The 18,119-nt window shown below is 43.5% G+C and overlaps 1 protein-coding gene across 3 annotated transcripts in view; it reads left to right on the plus strand.

Annotated features, from left to right (window-relative positions):
- RASSF3 (Ras association domain family member 3) overlaps nucleotides 1-18,119 on the plus strand; it is a 63,391-nt gene that overhangs the window by 25,039 nt on the left and 20,233 nt on the right. Inside the window, exon 1 of one of the 3 annotated variants that reach the window (XM_082239860.1) lies at nucleotides 5,140-5,424. The exons of the other annotated variants lie outside the window; for them this stretch is intronic. Within the exon in view, the coding sequence (XP_082095986.1) occupies nucleotides 5,314-5,424 (111 nt within the window). The 5' untranslated portion in view covers nucleotides 5,140-5,313. Of the gene's footprint in view, nucleotides 1-5,139; nucleotides 5,425-18,119 lie in introns of those variants that run through there. 3 annotated transcript variants of the gene reach the window in all.

Below are 18,119 nucleotides of genomic sequence, written 5' to 3' on the forward strand. Positions count from 1 at the left end.
GTTTTTCGGAAGCCACACATCCGACGTGGCTTCCACTTGAGTGCAGGAAGCTGCTGCAGCCAATTGGAAGCTGCGCCTTGGTTTTTGAACATTTTGGAAGTTGAACAGACTTCTGGAACGGATTGCATTCAAGAACCAAGGTACCACTGTAGTACAATGTTGAATTCCACCCACTTCTACACACACTCCATTCTCTGAGTGGCGAAAGACTTCAGCTGGTCCAACGCTTACCTCATGTTTGGTTTCTCTGGGGTGAAGGTCTCTGGGTACTGCGGTGTCTTTTTGAAATATTGTCTTAATTACACATATATACAAAGACTTCTTACAGCATTAACACTCCAACAGATTTTGCTTTCCTGTTAGGTTTTTAGGAGAATCCTCAAAAGCATAGCTTTGGCTTACTGTTTCCCTGTTTCTAGGATGGCTTGGCTTCCAGCCAGGTGAGGGGAGGGGAAGAGACCTTCTGCCTCCTCCTGGAAGAGTTGCTAGGTAGTTGCTTTTATGACAGCACACCTTTATTTCACCTTTACACATGTAAAAATGGTGCTTAACAGGCTTGGCTTGGGCCATTAACTTAACAGAGACTGGTTTGTCCACTTTAGCCGTTCCTTCTATCACACACTCCCAGCTTACAGATATAAAACCAGAGGCTTAGAGAGGACCCAAAATATATCAAACCAGCCTCCCACCTCCTAATCTGAGCTCTTGAATTGGGCCTGGAGTGAACTGACAACTAATGCTGCTGTTTTAAAATTTGGGTTCTGTGAGTTCTACATGGAAACTCAGCCATATTTTGGGACAGTTGAGGGTTCTGCGTCTTCTTCAAGGACAGCCTCATGCACAGTGTGGATGGGAGGAAACCACCCATTTCTCCATTCACTGCGGTCCCTCAATCCTTTCTGGAAATTTCAGTGATTAGTCTTGACTTCTCAGGTGAGAGGAGATCCCTGGTATTCCTAAAGAAGTTATTGCTTCCACAGTTCTTCCAAGGAGTTTATTCCAAAATTCATAACTGTTGCACCTCCAGGGTGCCTTAGTGCTCTTTGTATGAAAAATTAAGCAAGTTTGCTTTTGTCAGATTGAATCCACTTTGCTGCCCTTCTCTCAAAATTGTTTCCCATTTATTTACCTAAACAATAGCTGTCAGTTTGAAAGTGAACACTTCAAAGTCAACCCTGTTCACCATCTTTGCAACTCTTCAACCTGACAATTAAGTTATAGATCCTGTTACATGTATTCTGCTACCCTTCATGGTCTTTGAAACCTGCCATCATCAAGGTTTATTCTATCTTGGATAAACTTATATTTTACTGCAAGTTAAAGTCTGTGATGTCCATGCTAAACAGTATATGTTTAAGAGAGGGAGGAAGAGAAAGGTATTCAGTTTCATGTGGTTCCTGGAGATGTTAGAAGTAGATGTAGAAAATCATGTGTTTACATGCTGACTTGCTGGTGATAGTAAATACAAATTTAAATTGTTATAATTGCTTACAGTTATCTGTTAGAATTGTCACACATAATCCATATACCTTTCGAAGGCACTGGCTCATTTTGCACTCTTGCCAAGCCAGCTGATTTGTATCTTAAAACACCAGATGCTATGGTTAGTCATTTTTCCTAGACGGATAATTATCCTTCTACTTCCTTCCTTCAAACATTCACAGTATTAACTAAAACTTCTTGAAACATTTACAGTTCAAAGTGATTCATCGGGACTAAATACAGAGCACCACTAGATGTCTAAGGGTGTGTTTTAAATTCCCATTTTTGCCATGTTATTTGTCTTCTGATACAACATTTCATTAATTTTGTGCATTGAAAAAACTGGCTTTTGATTGGCTATCTGTAAAAACATACAGGAATCTTTATTCTAAAGATGAAATGTCATTCTAACGGTTCTGATCAGGTCTACTTATCAGTAGGTGGGCAGAACAATCCTAACTGGGACAAGGAAAGACAGGAACATCTGAGTCACCACGACACATATGAAGTTTGATCAGAAAGGAAAGTGGAGAGGCAGATTTTAGCCATAGCTGAGGGGTCTGAGGAGCCATGTTTTGGATCCTCTGGGTCCAAACCCTCAAGCCACTGAAACAATAGAGGAGACCCACCAGTAAGGGAGTAGTTTGGGTGTCTGCTTCTCATCATTGGCAGAGAGACAGCGCTACATCTTACCTCTCCCCAGCCAACAACATGGGGGCGGGGCGGGTTAGGATTACTACCTTAGACAAAAAGTTGCATCAAAGAAATTGGTAGGAATGATTCAGTAAGTGCACAGGGAGAAAGGGAAGTTCCCAGATTTAACTTGAGGCTTTGGAAATAAATAGGCAAGAGGAAGTTGAAAAGTCAATACATGCTACCCTTTCAAATAACTTTGCAGTAGCCGTTAGTTCAAATGCTGCTTTATTGTATGTCTGAGTTGCAGTTGTGGAAAATTAACCTAGGTCTGAAATAAAATGACTTGCATTTCCTAAAAACCTCCTTACAAAAAGGAGCCTCTCCTCACACAAGGAATTCATAGCACAAATGAACGGCTATTTACATTCCTGATACTTTACTAAAGGACCCATCAATTTTAGGTGTAAGAAAGCTACTTTTCTTCTTTTGTAATGTGATTTTGCCATTGTCTTATAGAGCAAAGAGGCTCAAGGAATAACAAGTAGCAATTCTGGTTGTTGTTCATAAGCAAAGCATAAGGCCCCTGTGAAGTATATTGTCTGTCTCACACACTATAATTCAAAGTCCAATTAAAATTTTACAGCCAGCAGGCCAAACTCCATTTGCATACCTGGCCCATAATTTATAAAGAGCATGCTTTGGAACTCAGTGGTGGATAGAAAAAAGTGCTATGCTGTCCACCTGAAAAGTACCGTACTTACGCATAACTTGTACTATGAGGACACAGAGGATGATATTCTCTGCTTTACTGTGAAATTTGGCAGAAAGCTAACACAAAGCATTGATTCGTATATGCTCATTCCTTTGTTGATGCAGTTAAGTGTTTTGCCAGTAGCTTTTAAAAAATGCAAATAAAGACACTAAAGCGATATAACTTCAGGCATCTTAGCATGGTATTAGTTGTTACAAACCAGACAGTACAGTGTTCATATAACAACTGTTTTTGTTCTTTCTCCTTTCTTTTCATCCTGACAACATGCAATTAGATATTCAAAGTTATGGAAACACTGACTATGGAACTTTATTTGCAACTCAACTTTAGAACATATTCATACTTGCTTTGGCTTTGTGGAATTAATAACTGAGCATTTTAAAAATGCCTACCATGTTTGTGCTGTCTTTTTTTAAAGACTCAGATTATATTACTTTGCTGTATTATTTCAGCATTGTGTTTTTAACCATGTTCAAAATGTGCCAGGGAATGTACAGGTGGCAAACTCCTCATCTAAGGCTGCAGGAAACGTAGACTAAAAGACCCAATAAAGAGTCAGATTCACTTCAGCATAACCATGCTTACGATCAGGGTATTCTGTGGAAATCCTCTAACAGTTCAGAATTATGATTCGGCCACTTGGCAACAAATATCTACAGAAGTATTGTCTTTTATCTGAAGAGAGATTTGCTTCCCACCACCCCATAAGACATTCCCATGTCCACAACTTTACTAATTGTCCCGTCTTGTGGGATAACCTGGTTTTAAAAACTGCTTGCGCGCGCACACCATGGACTGAACCTGTTCTGCCCCACTGTTTAGTTTTGTTGACTATAGTGTCTTTTACATTAGGATATGGGTACTTATAATTGATTTTTTGGGACTTCTAACCTGCCTTTCACCATCTGCTCCCAGTTTGTGTAAGGTCATACCTCGGGTTGAAGTAGCTTTGGGATAAGTACTTTCAGGTTGCGCGCTGCAGCGACCCGGAAGTAACGGAGCACATTACTTCCGGGTTTCACCACTTGCGCATGCCCACACGGTCAAAATGACGTCACGTGCATGCGCAGAAGTGGCGAATCGCGACCCAAGCATGGACGTGGGTTGCGTTTGCTTCTGGATGCGAACGGGGCTCTGGAACAGATCCCGTTCGCATCCAGAGGTACCACCTCAGGTTAAGTACTTAATTCGTTCTGGAGGTCCGTTCTTAACCTGAAGCACCACTTTAGCTAATGGGGCCTCCTGCTGCCGCGGCGCCGCTAGAGCACGATTTCTGTTCTTATCCTGAAGCAAAGTTCTTAACCTGAAGCACTATTTCTGGGTTAGCGGAGTCTGTAACCTGAAGCGTATGTAACCCAAGGTACCACTGTACTAAAATCTCACCTAGTGTGCAGCCTGACCTTTTTTTTTTTTTTTTTGCATGTTTACTTGGAAGTCTGCATGGGGCGTACTCCAAAATGAGCCTGGGATTGCAGTCTTGATTGCTCCAGCTCCATGATATATCACCTTTTAAAATGTAAAGGTGTCACCCGCTTTGCTGACACCTGTGTGGTCCTTTGAGGCTCTGACACCAGTATTCTTCTGTGTGCTTTTGATACTTGTCAAGGCTTGGTGCCATTCAGAAAACCAGAGGTGCGTCGGACCAGATTAAGTGACACCCGTCGTGCTCTCTTAAAAAAGAGTATCTGAAGAAGTGTGCATGCACACGAAAGCTCATAGCAACAACAAACTTAGTTGGTCTCTAAGGAGCAACTGGAAGGAATTTTTTTATTTTGTTTCTTAAAAGAGATGAGCTCTTCTGGAACTAAGGAGGTGCCCTTGACAATGAGGGCCATTTGCCAACCCTTGAAGCGCTTCTGCAAGAATGCGCGCCTATCAACACTCGCTATCTCCGACGGATATTAGCTCATGCAGCCGGCCTGGGCCGAAACTTTGGCGGCGAGGTGCCCAGGAGCCAAACGGCGCTTGGGGAGGAGGAGCACTAACTTATCTCCGCGGGAAGAAGCGCGGCCTCGTCTTTGCCGGCTCACCTGTCGCAAGGGCGAGAGGGCGCAGTCCCCGCGCGCGAGCGAGCGAGCCAAGTTCCTGAGGGGAAAGGGAGGCGAGCCAGAAACTCCCGCCCAGCTTCAAGGCAGGTGGCGGCTCAGTCGCGGCCACTCGGGGGAAGGGAGGAGGAGGGAGGGAGGAAGGCCCGGCTAGCTGGCTGGCTGGCTGGCTGGGCGGGAGGCGGCGCTGCCTCCGCGGAAGCGCGTCCGAGAGGAGAGCCGGCTTCAGTGCGCCGCCGGCCAGGCTGCGGCGCGCAGCGACCACGGGACTTGTCCGCCGCCGAGCTCCGGCCGGGCGGGTCTCCATGCGGTGGCGGCGGGGACGCCCGGGCCCCCCTGCTGCTGCTGCACGGAGGGCGCGCCACGGGAACTAGCAGCATGAGCAGCGGCTACAGCAGCTGGGAAGAGTCCGAGTCGGAGGAGTTCTTCTTCACCGCCCGCACCTCCTTCTTCAGGAGCTGCCCCGCCAAAGCCAAGCCGAGTCTGCAAGTAAGCGAGCCGCCATCTCCCTCCTTTCGCCGGGCGGGAATCTTCCCGGTCCAGAGCAAGAGCGCCTTTGCCCTGGCCTGACCCGCAGCAGGCCGCGCCTTCCGCTGCGACCCCACGTGCTCTTCCCAGGCTCGCTCTCTGTCCCCACGCCAAACTAAGTCCCAAGTTTATGGGGAGCCCCTGGTGGCGCTTTCCCGGTTCCTTCCCCAAGTCCCAGCGGGATCTGGAGGGTGCCGGGGGTGCCGCTTCCGGATGATCGCAGAGGGAGCAGAGTCCAGGCAGCAGAAGCATTGGGGTGGGGGTGGGGGGGGGCTCAAGCCCCGAGGTTTCTCTCTGCGCCCCCGCGCCAGGCTTTCGGTGAAACTGCACGTGTGGATTCCAGCCGTTGGGCTAGCGCGAGCATTGTTGCTGCGACCTTTGAGGATGAAAAGCGTGCTTTTTCAGTAGATTCACTTCCTCGTGAACTTCTCCCGGCGGGAAAAAAAAATGATCTCCCATGATGCGACCGGGGAAAAGAGAAGTCTGATTGCTCATGCGTTATTCCTGAAACCGCATGGTCTTGCAGCCGCCACTCTCGTGCAAACCGTTGTAGGATTTCTGGGAAAGCGCATAAATAGAAAAAAAAACTGTAGTTCCCTGGGAGGTAACGGATTTTTTGCCTCGTCTTCTCAGCCCCACCCCGGCAATCATAATCATTAGAATTGTTTTTAACACACTAACGAAGCCTTAATTGGGATATAATCTTTCCTTCATAATGATGTGGAGGTTGTCTGTGTCTGCTCCTAAGTGGTTTTCAATATCCAGGGATTTTTAATAGTCAGAAAGTACTGTACAAATAGTTTTTAAAATTGCTGCACTTTATTTCTGTAACACCATATGCACCTGACACAGGTAGTTGTATTTAAATGGGAATTTACATGTAAAAGGCCTTCAGCTAACCAAAGCATTTAAAAGACTTTTACCCCAAACTCCATGCATGGAGTGTTTTACAAATATGATGCTAGCACACTATTCTAAACGTGTTGGAAAAATAGTACATTTTTTAAAACACAAGTCAGTTGTGTGGATCACCTGCATGAGCAAGTGCTTCTCATACCTCAATGTTGCATTTAAATTTGGACATCATAAACTCCAGGGTTCTTTTTAGCGTCATCATGTGCAGGTTATTTTTTTCTCCTTCTCAAAATAATTTCAAGAATGCATGTCATGATTTAAAATGCAGTGGTGACAATGTGGTATTCTAGATGCTTTGATGTTCTGTTAATACTGTAGACATTAATATTTTGCTATTAATTTCTTAAAGCTGTTAAACTAAGCTGAGTTGGCTGTGATCTTGTTAGAATTGCAGGGTTGCCATCTGACTCTCAGGGTGCCAGAGCTTTTGCATAGTGGAATGATAATGGAATAAGGTTCTGCCAAACTTTGTGTTAAAGTTTTGAAACAGCAGTTTCAGAGATGATCAGGGTGACAGCAGCGGTTAAGAATTCAGCTAGTATTAATTCCTGGGCTTTATACATCCTAAGGTAAGGATAACCTTGTCATGTCAGTATGTAGATTGGCTTTGGCTATTCCCAAGTGGTTTTCAATATTTAGGGACTCTTCATAGTTGCTAGGAGATGGCTGCAGGCAACATGTTGCAGCAGTCCTTAATGATGTCAACAGGGCAGTGTTCAGCCTCCACTCCTGGCACTGATTCAGAAACACAGTCAGTGATTAAAAAGTGGGCAGGAATAGGCAGATAAGGAGTATGAGCAACACACTGCATTTAAGTTGTATGTGTCCTGAGTGTACATAGTGTTCTATAGAGTAACATAAGCAAGAGTGGTCCATCCTCCGAAGTAGCTCACATTCTGAATTTACCCTAGAGGACAGAAAGAAAGTTAGGAGGTTAATAGGAAGAAGCAAGGGTAACAAAGCAATGCAGTGCAGAAAAAGCAAAGAGGAAGAATAGCTGAGGATGAATGCTAGCAATTGCAATTATGGGGTTCATTTCTGCTGGGGATGAGGACTAAAGAATTAAGGCAAAGGTTTTGAAGACAAGAGCAGGCTGTGAGCTGTGATTTGGAAGAGAAAAGTGGCACCAAGCAGATTTCCTTGTAGGAAGCTCCAGGCATAAGAAACTTTGGGCTACAATGAGTAGAATCACCGAAGAGGACAACAGGTGTTGTTGAGGGTGCCCAAGTTGGAGGAAAGAAAGATCAGGGGCAGAGACGCAGCGGAAGAACAAGGAGTCTATGGGTGTGTAAGCTTTGTGAACTAGCAACACAGAATTCTGGTGAAACAAGTAGAAATATGAGAGGGACAAAGTGGATTTTACCAAAGATTATTTCTCTTTTAAAGAATTGTGCACTAAGCTGATCTTTTCCTATTCCTCTAAACTTGGCATTTGATGCACCTGTGGGAGAGAGTTCTGTGTCAATCGCTGGAACTCCCACTTTGACTAAAACATGTTGATACTCCACTAATCATGCAGAGAAAGTACAGTGGCCTTTAGTATTGTGTGGTTTGTTATAAAATCTTCAAAGCTGAGGATTTTGGTTTCTGTATATTATACTTCTCAGGTTAGAAGCCTCTCTTGACTGTCTAATGTGGCAGAAAAAGTAAAAACAATAACAAGAATAAACATGAAGACCACATAAAACAATGTGAAATACTAGGAACAGAAAATACTGTACTATAAAACAGATTAAACCCATATGTAGCATTTAGAATCTAAAAGACCTAGGCCACCAAAATGACAGAGTGAGCTTTTCAGAGTGAGCTATGCTGATATTCTATACTTTCTTTGGTGCCTGACCTGAGTGATAAGGAGATTAATGTCCTATCTTTAGTGTGATACCATATTGGAAGTGCTCTGAGCTCTTGCAAAACTGCTTTATAAATATCTATTAAGCCCTACAGTTAGTATTTGGCACAGATTGTTTATGTGGTCAGGAACTGGGGTTTAATAAACTGATTAACTTAGAATCTATGGGCATAGTAAAGGTAAAGGGACCCCTGAGTGTTAGGTCCAGTTGCAGACGACTCTGGGGTTGTGGCGCTCATCTCGCTTTATTGGCTGAGGGAGCCGGCGTACAGCTTCCGGGTCATGTGGCCAGCATGACTAAGCCGCTTCTGGTGAACCAGAGCAGCGCACGGAAATGCCGTTTACCTTCCCACTGGAGCAGTGTTTATTTATCTACTTGCACTTTGACGTGCTTTTGAACTGCTAGGTTGGCAGGAGGAGGGACCGAGCAACAGGAGCTCACCCCGTCGCAGGGATTCAAACTGCCGACCTTCTGATCTGCAAGCCCAAGAGGCTCTGTGGTTTAGACCACAGCGCCACCCACATCCCTTATGAGTATAATACTTCTCCTTAAATATATTGAAACCAGTGGAATCGTCTGCTTCCTCATTACAGTGGTACCTCAGGTTAAGTACTTAATTCGTTCTGGAGGTCCGTACTTAACCTGAAACTGTTCTTAACCCGAAGCACCACTTTAGCTAATGGGGCCTCCTGCTGCTGCCACGCCGCTGGAGCCCGATTTCTGTTTTCATCCTGAAGCAAAGTTCTTAACCTGAAGCACTATTTCTGGTTAGCGGAGTCGATAACCTGAACTGTATGTAACCTGAAGCACATGAAACCTGAGGTACCACTGTACTTTTATAACTCCTCTTTTTTGTTTTGGGAAGTTTTTAAATGTTTAATGCTGTATTGTGTTTTTAATATTCAGTTGGGAGCTGCCCAGAGTGGCTGGGAAACCCAGCCAGATGGGCAGGGTATAAATAATAAATTATTATTATTATTATTGTTGTTGTTGTTGTTGTTAATATTATTACAGTGGTACCTCGGGTTACATACGCTTCAGGTTACAGACTTCGCTAACCCAGAAATATTACCTCAGGTTAAGAACTTTGCTTCAGGATGAGAACAGAAATCGTGCTCTGGCAGCACAGTGGCAGCAGGAGGCCCCATTAGCTAAAGTGGTGCTTCAGGTTAAGAACAGTTTCAGGTTAAGAACGGACCTCCGGAACGAATTAAGTACTTAACCCGAGATACCACTGTATTATTATTATTATTATTATTATTATTATTATTATTCCTCTGTGGAGCTTAAGGGAGCATACATCGTTTCCGTTCTCCTCTTCCCCATTTTATCCTCACAACTACCCTGTCAGGTCGGTAGGTTAGGCCTAAGTGACGGTAACTGGTCACCAAGTTCACCCAGTTGCTTCATGGCTGGGTGGGGTTTTGAAACCTGGCTTTCCAGGTCCTAACCCAACATTTCAACCTCTAAACCACACTATTTCCTAACACTGATTCTAGAACAAATATTTGAGGGTTGCTGGATTTCTGAAATAATGCTGCAGGGTACTGGAAAACCTGTTACCTTGCATTTGAGGTTCAGTTCCTGAAAATCTGGAGTGGAGTTTTTTGTCGACATTAAAGTTTTTTTTCTATTGATTTCCTCATTTAGAAAGCTGATGAGTTTCCTGGTAAAGGTCAAGACTATGGTTGGAATTGCTTGTGTATTGCCTCTCCTTCCTGTCACAGGCTCTGTTTCAGTTAGCTACTTTTGCTTTCATAGAAAACATAGGTCGTCTCGCATACAAATCAACAAGCTGTGAATTGTGCATCCCCTCAAACCACCGATTGATTTCAGCTTTGTGGGGATTGTGGAAACCACAACTTGTGGGTTTGGGTGTAATGGCAAAGGGCTTTCCATGGGGTTTTTTTTTAAGTGTGTGCAAGGGGAGAAAGAAAGCAGAAATGTGTAAAGTGTAGAAGTCTGATTGATCCAGGGCTGAACTCTGGATTGGCACTTGTGTATTTGTGAAGCAACCCAAAGTATGTCATCTATGCCCTCATTAGATTTGAAAGCTGCTTACAAAAGCACACACCTTTGCATTGGTTTGGTAACTAGCGTTTATAATTAAAGACTTGGTTTGTTCTCACCCGATCAGGTGTATGGCTACTTGATCCATACCTAGTGAGCCAGTCACATAATAGGTCATGTTCAACACACCAGTGCAAAATCTGTTGAAGGGGGATTGGCAGGGGGCATCTAGGGTGAACAGTGGCAGCAGCGCACATTGAATCATTCTGAGCATGTTGCCAAGTGAAAAGACCTTTGAGTCAAAATAGGCTCTGAGCTCCTCGCCTACCCAGGCCAGCAGCAGCAGCAGCAGCAAACTTAGGTTGTGGATTGTTAGTTTCATGAAAAAAAATAATCGCCTTGTTTTGAGTACATACAGTGAATTGTTTTTGTATTGCTTAAGGTACACAGAAGGCAGGGAGTTGTAGGGGCTCGTTTGTTCTTAGTAAATAAGGAAGCATGCCTTGCTCCTGCAGTTTGCACGCCTGCATTTTCCCTTTGGAGAAGGGGAGGGGCACATGGGCAATGAGGTCAAAGGAAGCAGCAAATATAAGTCTCTCCACCCATCTGCTAGCACTTTAGTTGTATTTGCAGAGTTGGCACTGCATATGGTTGGCATGTTTCCTTCTGTTTTATTTCCTGAGGCATCTCCCTCTTTCCTTTTCTTGCTCTTCTGAAGTTAAAACAAAGATAATTCTCAATTTAAGGCAGCTTGAGACTGGTATATTTTTCAGATTTGACCAAATAAAAGAGAGGCTATCTGTGTCTTGCGTGTAGGAATGATGTCATAATGACTATGCTCCCATTTTACATGCGTTTGGGCTTTATGCTTTCAGCATCTCAACATGCTATCCTTATATACTGTGTGGATTCATATTTAATAATATGGTATCCCACAGTTGAAGTAACCCAGTGTGTTTGTCCAAGTTATGGGTGTTTTTACTAATTGAAATTGCATCTTTGTCCAAGAATTGTGTCAGATTTCCTGGTATGGACATTTAGTTCTGTATTGCATTGTGTGTAGCCCTTTGGGGAGTTGGTTGCTTTGATGGCCTGGGACTCAGGCTCGGGCTCAGACTCGGAACTGGAGGAGTCTCAGTCCGCATCAGATCCTCTGCCTCAGGCGGCATCTGAACCAAGTCTGGGGCCTGATTCTGAAGAGTCCGAGTCTGCACAGGTTCCCCTGCAACAAGCTCCAGCTGGGCCGAGTCAGGGGCCTGAGCCTGCCCTGGCTCCAGATGTGGGGATTACCTTGTTTCCCTCTGCTGGGCAATCACATGCAGCTGTTCCGCTACAAGTTGGTCAGGAGAGGCTGAGGCAGCCTCTGGGTCTAGTAACCCACCGACATCTCCAGAGCGACAGAGACTCAGGTCTGAGAGAAGGAGAGAGCTGAGTACTCGCAGGAAGAGTGCCTGCCTTCCGGCGAGACAGACAGGTGAGTCACCAGGGGATCAGGACTGGCCGTTACCCCGTCAGAGATAAAAGGCTGCCAGACCCAACCCCAGGTTGCGGGAGCAACATTGCTGCTTGCTGGAACCTGCCTGTCACCCTGTGCCTGACCTAGCCTGGTTTCCTGCTGTTACGGAAAAATCTGGGTGCGGGGTTACTCTGCCACCCAGCTCATCGGACTAAGTCCGTGGGTCCCTGCGGAAGAAAATGAGCTCAGCCGGACACAGGAGCAAACTGCAGAAGATCCAAGTTTATTGCGCAACAGGTTCAAGGCGAGATTGAACAGCGAGAAAGGGGTGGCATGAACTTTTGAGATTTCCCTCCATGTCCCAGAATACAGTGCATGAAACGTCACGAATACATTATGGGAAGGTTGGGTTTCACAAGTTACATCATGAATATACTTTACACGTCATGAATACATTATGAAAAGGTGGGATTACATTAATTAGCATTTTCGGATGAGGGAGGGGGGATATGCGGAGCGGGAAATATACATAGATACACATTTATTGAGTACCGGTGGTGGCAAGACAATGGGCCAGGAATATACATCGTCTGTCACCTAGTATTGCCCGAAGGAAGGATTTGCAAAACTATCTGACAGGATTAAGAAGTTCCTGCGTACGTGACCTGCCGCTTTGGGGATTATGGAAGTAGGGACAGCATCATGGAGTCCAAGGGGAACTGAGTTGAATGGCACCGAGAACGAGCAGATCAGAACCACGGCTGATTTTATATCAATTTTTGAAGATTTCAGTGATTTCTAAGCCACTCTGTACTAGAGAGCAAAAGCAGAAACAGAGTGGATACATTGTAACAGGATTTTGACAGTATTACTTGAGAGATTATGGAGGACAGGGGAGGGGTGATGGAGTCCTAGAGAAATTGAGCAAATATATTGTAGTGAAGAAGACATTGCCCCCCCCCCGTTCCGTATCAGTCCCCCATTCGGAGATAGATTTGCATTAAAGTTCTGTAAGAACTTGCAAATCTTTTCTCCGCACCCTAAATCTCGGTGAATGGGATGTGTGGCTTTATGCAAACCTGAAAGGGACTTGCAAGCCATGCCTCTTACGGTCATTTGCAAGTATATCAGTGCAGGTAGCTGCATATAGGGTATTATATAAAGAACACCTCTTGTATTTTGTTGCTAAATTACTTGTGGCATTCTCAGTAGTGTTTTATGCTTTACACCTAGCAGGAAGGTCTAATTGACTGAAAAATGCAGTTGGTGTTTTGTCCTTCGCCATTTTTGTGTATTTCTCAGGTGTCAAGCTAGCTCTTCTGTGGTCTCACACTGACATAGTGCTACAGCAACACATCCTGTCTGTTGAATCCCCTCAGGGCTTTCATTTAACCATGTCGCCTGGCATTCACCATAGCTGGCACAGGTTTGGGCATCTCTGAGGGAGATGTCTTCGCCTTGGCCTTTAGCTATGGGATTTTATTATAGGCTGTGGTTTTGCACGCATGGGGGTTGCTCACTTGCACTTAAAGGACCAAAAGGCTAATTGCAGCCTGGATACACGTGCCCAATTCAAACTGAGTCCAATTTGAATTTATCTTGCCCCATGGTTCTCAACTCTTCAAACCAATCTGTTAAAAGAAAACCATTCTTAACAAGGGCAGTTGTCCAAATAAGTCAATTTAAGTCTATAAGGAATCATTCCTGCTAAACCAAAGCATATCCACCTTCATGTTTCTTAGAAGCTTCTCCTTGGTAAAGCAAGTTTTAGCACATTTTTAAAATGGGTAGGGAAGGTTGGCATAGTGCCAGGTGGGACAACGAATTGTGGTTATCTAAACATTGGACTACACAATAGTGTGAGCTATTAGAAAGTATAAAATGCATGAGAATTCTCCACTGGTGTGTAAGGAATAAGACATTAAACATAAAAACAGTTACACACAATAAATTGCCCCCCTTTGTGGAAATCACACTGTCAGACACATTTCAACATTCTTACATAATAACACATAATACAAAACAAAATAATTAAATATCTGTTGCATATCTTGACACCATTGTGATCTTTTACGTATGTATCTTTTGAATCTTGGAGCAGAGGCTTGAGGTTCAAGTGAAAAGATGTCCTTGTAAGTCAACTCCACCCCCCTTTGTCAGGCCCACTCCCCCAGCAGTCTCTGTTGTCTGTTGTTGCTGGTCTTGCGATGGCGAAGTACTGAGTTGAGGGGTTGTTGCTGCTTTTCATCATTGCACATCTGTAGAAGTGATATCCTGTAAGGGGGCAGGGTTTTGGGGTGACTTAAAAACACAGTTAGACAAGGAAAGGGCAAAAGGTAAAAGGGATGTCCTCCAGTTTCCATGGGAAGCTGCAAATAATAACAATCTTAGTGGATTAAACATTTTATTCATTATCACATTTCCATATAATTACTGTGATTATCTGCTAAGTTTGTTTGCTTTCCTTCACTTAATTTTTGTTGTTGTTGTTCTTTTCATATTATAAAATAAAAAATTACTCCACATGTATAGAAAGAGAACTGTAAAAAATACAAAGGTTAAAAAATAAAAAAGAAAGCAAAAAATTAGATTACCAGTTAGATGAAAATGGACTTGACACAAAGACATCAGATTCAGAAAATAACTATTATTAAATATATTATCAAAACCACACAGATTACTACTAGACTGGGGGGGGGGGGAAAGGGAAAACCATGGGGGGAAAACTTTAAATTCACCATGTGCTATCTGATAAAAGAACTTCATGAAACTGACTTTCAACATGTGATGAACATGTCCCCAAAGTAAAACACAAACACACAAAAATGAGCTATGAGGAACCAAAAATAAATAAATGCTAAGACACACAATTAATAAGTAACCTGAAGTAATCTGTTTTGGCATTCTAACATCCCAAATGAAAATAAAAGTGTTTCTTGATGTGACATCAGCTGTAATGTTAATAGCGGAATACTGGGAAATGAGTTAATACCAATAAAATGAATGGCAATTTAAAGTTGTGCAGGTACCTTGCACTAGCCAAAATGACAGAATTAGTAAGAAATGCTCAGGCCAAAGGTAAACAAGTACCATTCCACAAACAATGTTTGGTTGTGCTTCGATTAACTTCATAGACATCATGGAGAAACTGATTAAATAAATGAAAACAGATTATTTGTAACTTAAAAAAATGTCAAAGGCACAAAGAGATAGAGGTCACTAATACAGCAGGGATTCAGACTTGTTTCACAGAACAGAAAGAAAGTTGCTGTGGGAGGAAAAGGGACAAACACTTTGTTATCAGGGTTCACATATCCTGTTAAAAGGGAAAATTATTTCATGTGAAAAGCCTGTCAGGAAATGCTGTTCCTAAAATTCCCAATCAGGGGGGAATGCTTTGATATTTACCTGTGAAAAGAATTTTGCATGTTAAGATTTGGAACCTGGAAAGCTCTTGACTTTTGATGGGCTAGTTTTTTTTTGTTTTTTTTTTTTTGTAGCCTTTTGTCTTAAGTAGCCCCTGGGGCAAAGACAGATTAAGGGTGATTTCCCTCAATGGTTCTGACTTTTCTTTTACATTTGGAAGAAACCTCCTCTCCCTCCTTACAGGCCCCCCCCCCCCGTCCTCTCTCTCTCTCTTCTTTAGCTGATCTAGCCTCTGTGCATGTGCAGAGTTCATGTCTCAGCAAACCTTTTGTACTATTGAAAATGTTGCATCCTTTGGCTAAATTAACATTTGAATAAGGGAAGGGAAGGGTATGGAGTAGATTTTGAAAACAGGGTTTGATTTTAAACAAAAAAGAGAAACTCAGCAATTTAAGTATTTACCAAAGCTAGCGATTTCGGCCCAAGCAAACGAGACTGCTTCCTTTATGTACAGGAAAGGGCTAATATCCCTCTGGCCATTCGCGGAACAATCAACCGCTCTCTTATTTATGAGTAAAAATGGCCAGAGAGTTAGAATTCATAGGAATTTTTTTTTTTTTTAAACATTCTCAGTCATTTCGGCCTTACCATTTGCAGACAAATTTTACTGCCCCTTTATTTACAGGATGGATGGTCAAGGCGCCTATGTATTCGTATGCCAATGCTTGCAGACACATGGCCTTCCACACAGCCACAAATTGGGAGAGTTGAAAGGGACCCTGGGGTCATGTAGTCCAACCCTCCAAAATATAGGGTTCACAACAAGATCTCACAGCAAGATTTGTACTACCAAAGAGACATACACATTTAAGTACAGATTTACAGCTGGGAAAGGAAACATCTATGCTCATATCATGTACTAAAGAAGAGGAAAATAAAAGTACATAACTTTACACAGAACCCTTTTGCAGAACTTGAGATAGTTTGAGTGAGTTTGCTTTCTTAGATTAAAGAATGCAAGTTCCTAGAGAAATAAAGGAAGATTGAATTGAGCAGTTTTCCCTAGGATAGGGAGAGGATCTTTTATAAAGCAAAGTTAGTTCAATTGATATAACCACTCACAAATAATTAAAACAGCCATAGATTTGATTTAAAAGGAAGACAAAAGTGACAATTTTCCTGAACTTGCAGAGGAATAGTAAGCCTAATCTATGCCCCCCCTTGCAGTTTCCTTTAAAGGAAGCTTACTCGGGAGTAAATTTACCTGGCACAGAATAAGAAGGAGAAGGGGGGAAAAACCCTGAAAGAGACAGAATGAAACAAGGGGGGGGGCATTTTCTAAGAAAAGAGGCCAGGACGTCTTATAGAGACTACTGATATCAGGAGCCTTACAATAACTCTCACAATAACCAAATCAAAGTTAAAACTGGACTGACATAATTTTATTAGAAGGAACACCATACTTTCATAGGCATATGCTTAATGAAATACATACACTGCATTTTAGCTTGAGAGCAGTTGGCTCAACTAGGCTTTTGCAGCAGAAACATTAGGTTTTACCACTTGGGAGGAAAACTCTCTTTTGGAGCCCCTCTCAAATAACAAATATTTGCACACTTCATTCTCATTTTCTCTTATTTAGGACTGCTAAGATCCAGCATGACTTCCTTAGATTTAAATTTTGAAGCAAGCTTGCAGTTTAAACTATGCACACTTAAGAAAGGCAGTCTGCCAGAGACAGAAGGAACAGACAACACACATAACGGACAACATGTAAACATACATATTCTCATATATGTATTAACAGACAACACACATAACAGACAACATGTAAACATATATATTCTCATCCTTTAGTTGGTTATTGCAAGGAGATGGGCCACTACCTTTGGCTTCATTAAGTGAAATTAGTAGGAAGGTCCCACATGGTTTTATGAGCCTCCTTGCCTCTTCAAACACACCACCAGGTAATCAGACTGGTAGGGCTCACAACGCTTGGTTGACTGGGTACCCCTTTATAGATGCATGCGTTGCTGTTGTTGCTTTTTTGCTTTTTCCTTTTTTTTTTTTGGGGGGGGGTGTCTGGGATAGAGAAGGGGAAAAAGGAGGGGTTGATTAGGATTGGTATGTCTAGGGGTTTGGTACGCTTAGTACAGGGACGTATAGTAAAGAGGAGAAGGGGCTTCTAGTTGCCTGGCAACTTCCTTAGTGGGTTTTAGAGAGCTCTAGCTATCCGGTTCCTTGCGTTCCATTTCCTATTTCCTTATTTCCTTATTTCCTATAACCTGGGGTCTCTTTCCACTCTGCCGGTCCTGCCCAATTCCTCATGGGCTATCCCTCCTGGCAACCTCCTACCTATCGTCACATCTCAGGAAAAGGGGCCCTACTGGACGCCCGCGCCATGCAGTGCCAGATCGGGTGGTCCCTGGATAGAATTTCGGGTCGAAAATCCCCCTTGCTTTCGGAAGCGAGCTTACAGTACACGTGGTATGTAGCTCGACCGGTGCGGCTGGGATTGGGATAGAAAGCAAGACCACTTCCTGCCCCCTAGAAAGGACGCTCGGGAAGATCGGAAAGAGAGCTCCAACCCCTTGCTTTCAACTGGGATGCCCGTTGCAGAGAGTCGGCTATCTTTCAAGTCGGGTCTCTCCGTCTTACTTTCGGGCTCCCAATTGGTGCGGCTGGCTGGAGATTTTAAGGAAAAGGGATAGAGCTCAGAACCCCCCTTTCGGGTTGAGCAGCGGTCCACGGTCTCTCTCACTAACCGGACCAAGAGAAAGGCAAGAAGGAGCGATAGAGAGGAGGGCAGAGAATTCAGTTGCCAGGAGACTTCCACCCCCTTCCCACCAGTGCACTGGATTTTCCTTTTTCCTTATACTCACGCGTCTTCTATGATGATCCCGGGATCGATGAATAAGCCGGCTGGATCCCTCTTTTGCTCCCCGGCTGAACTCCCTCTTTCCTTTTCTTGCTCTTCTGAAGTTAAAACAAAGATAATTCTCAATTTAAGGCAGCTTGAGACTGGTATATTTTTCAGATTTGACCAAATAAAAGAG

The sequence above is a fragment of the Podarcis vaucheri genome (genome assembly GCF_965113315.1).
Source record: "Podarcis vaucheri genome assembly, chromosome: 10".
Taxonomy (NCBI): Eukaryota; Metazoa; Chordata; class Lepidosauria; order Squamata; family Lacertidae; genus Podarcis; species Podarcis vaucheri.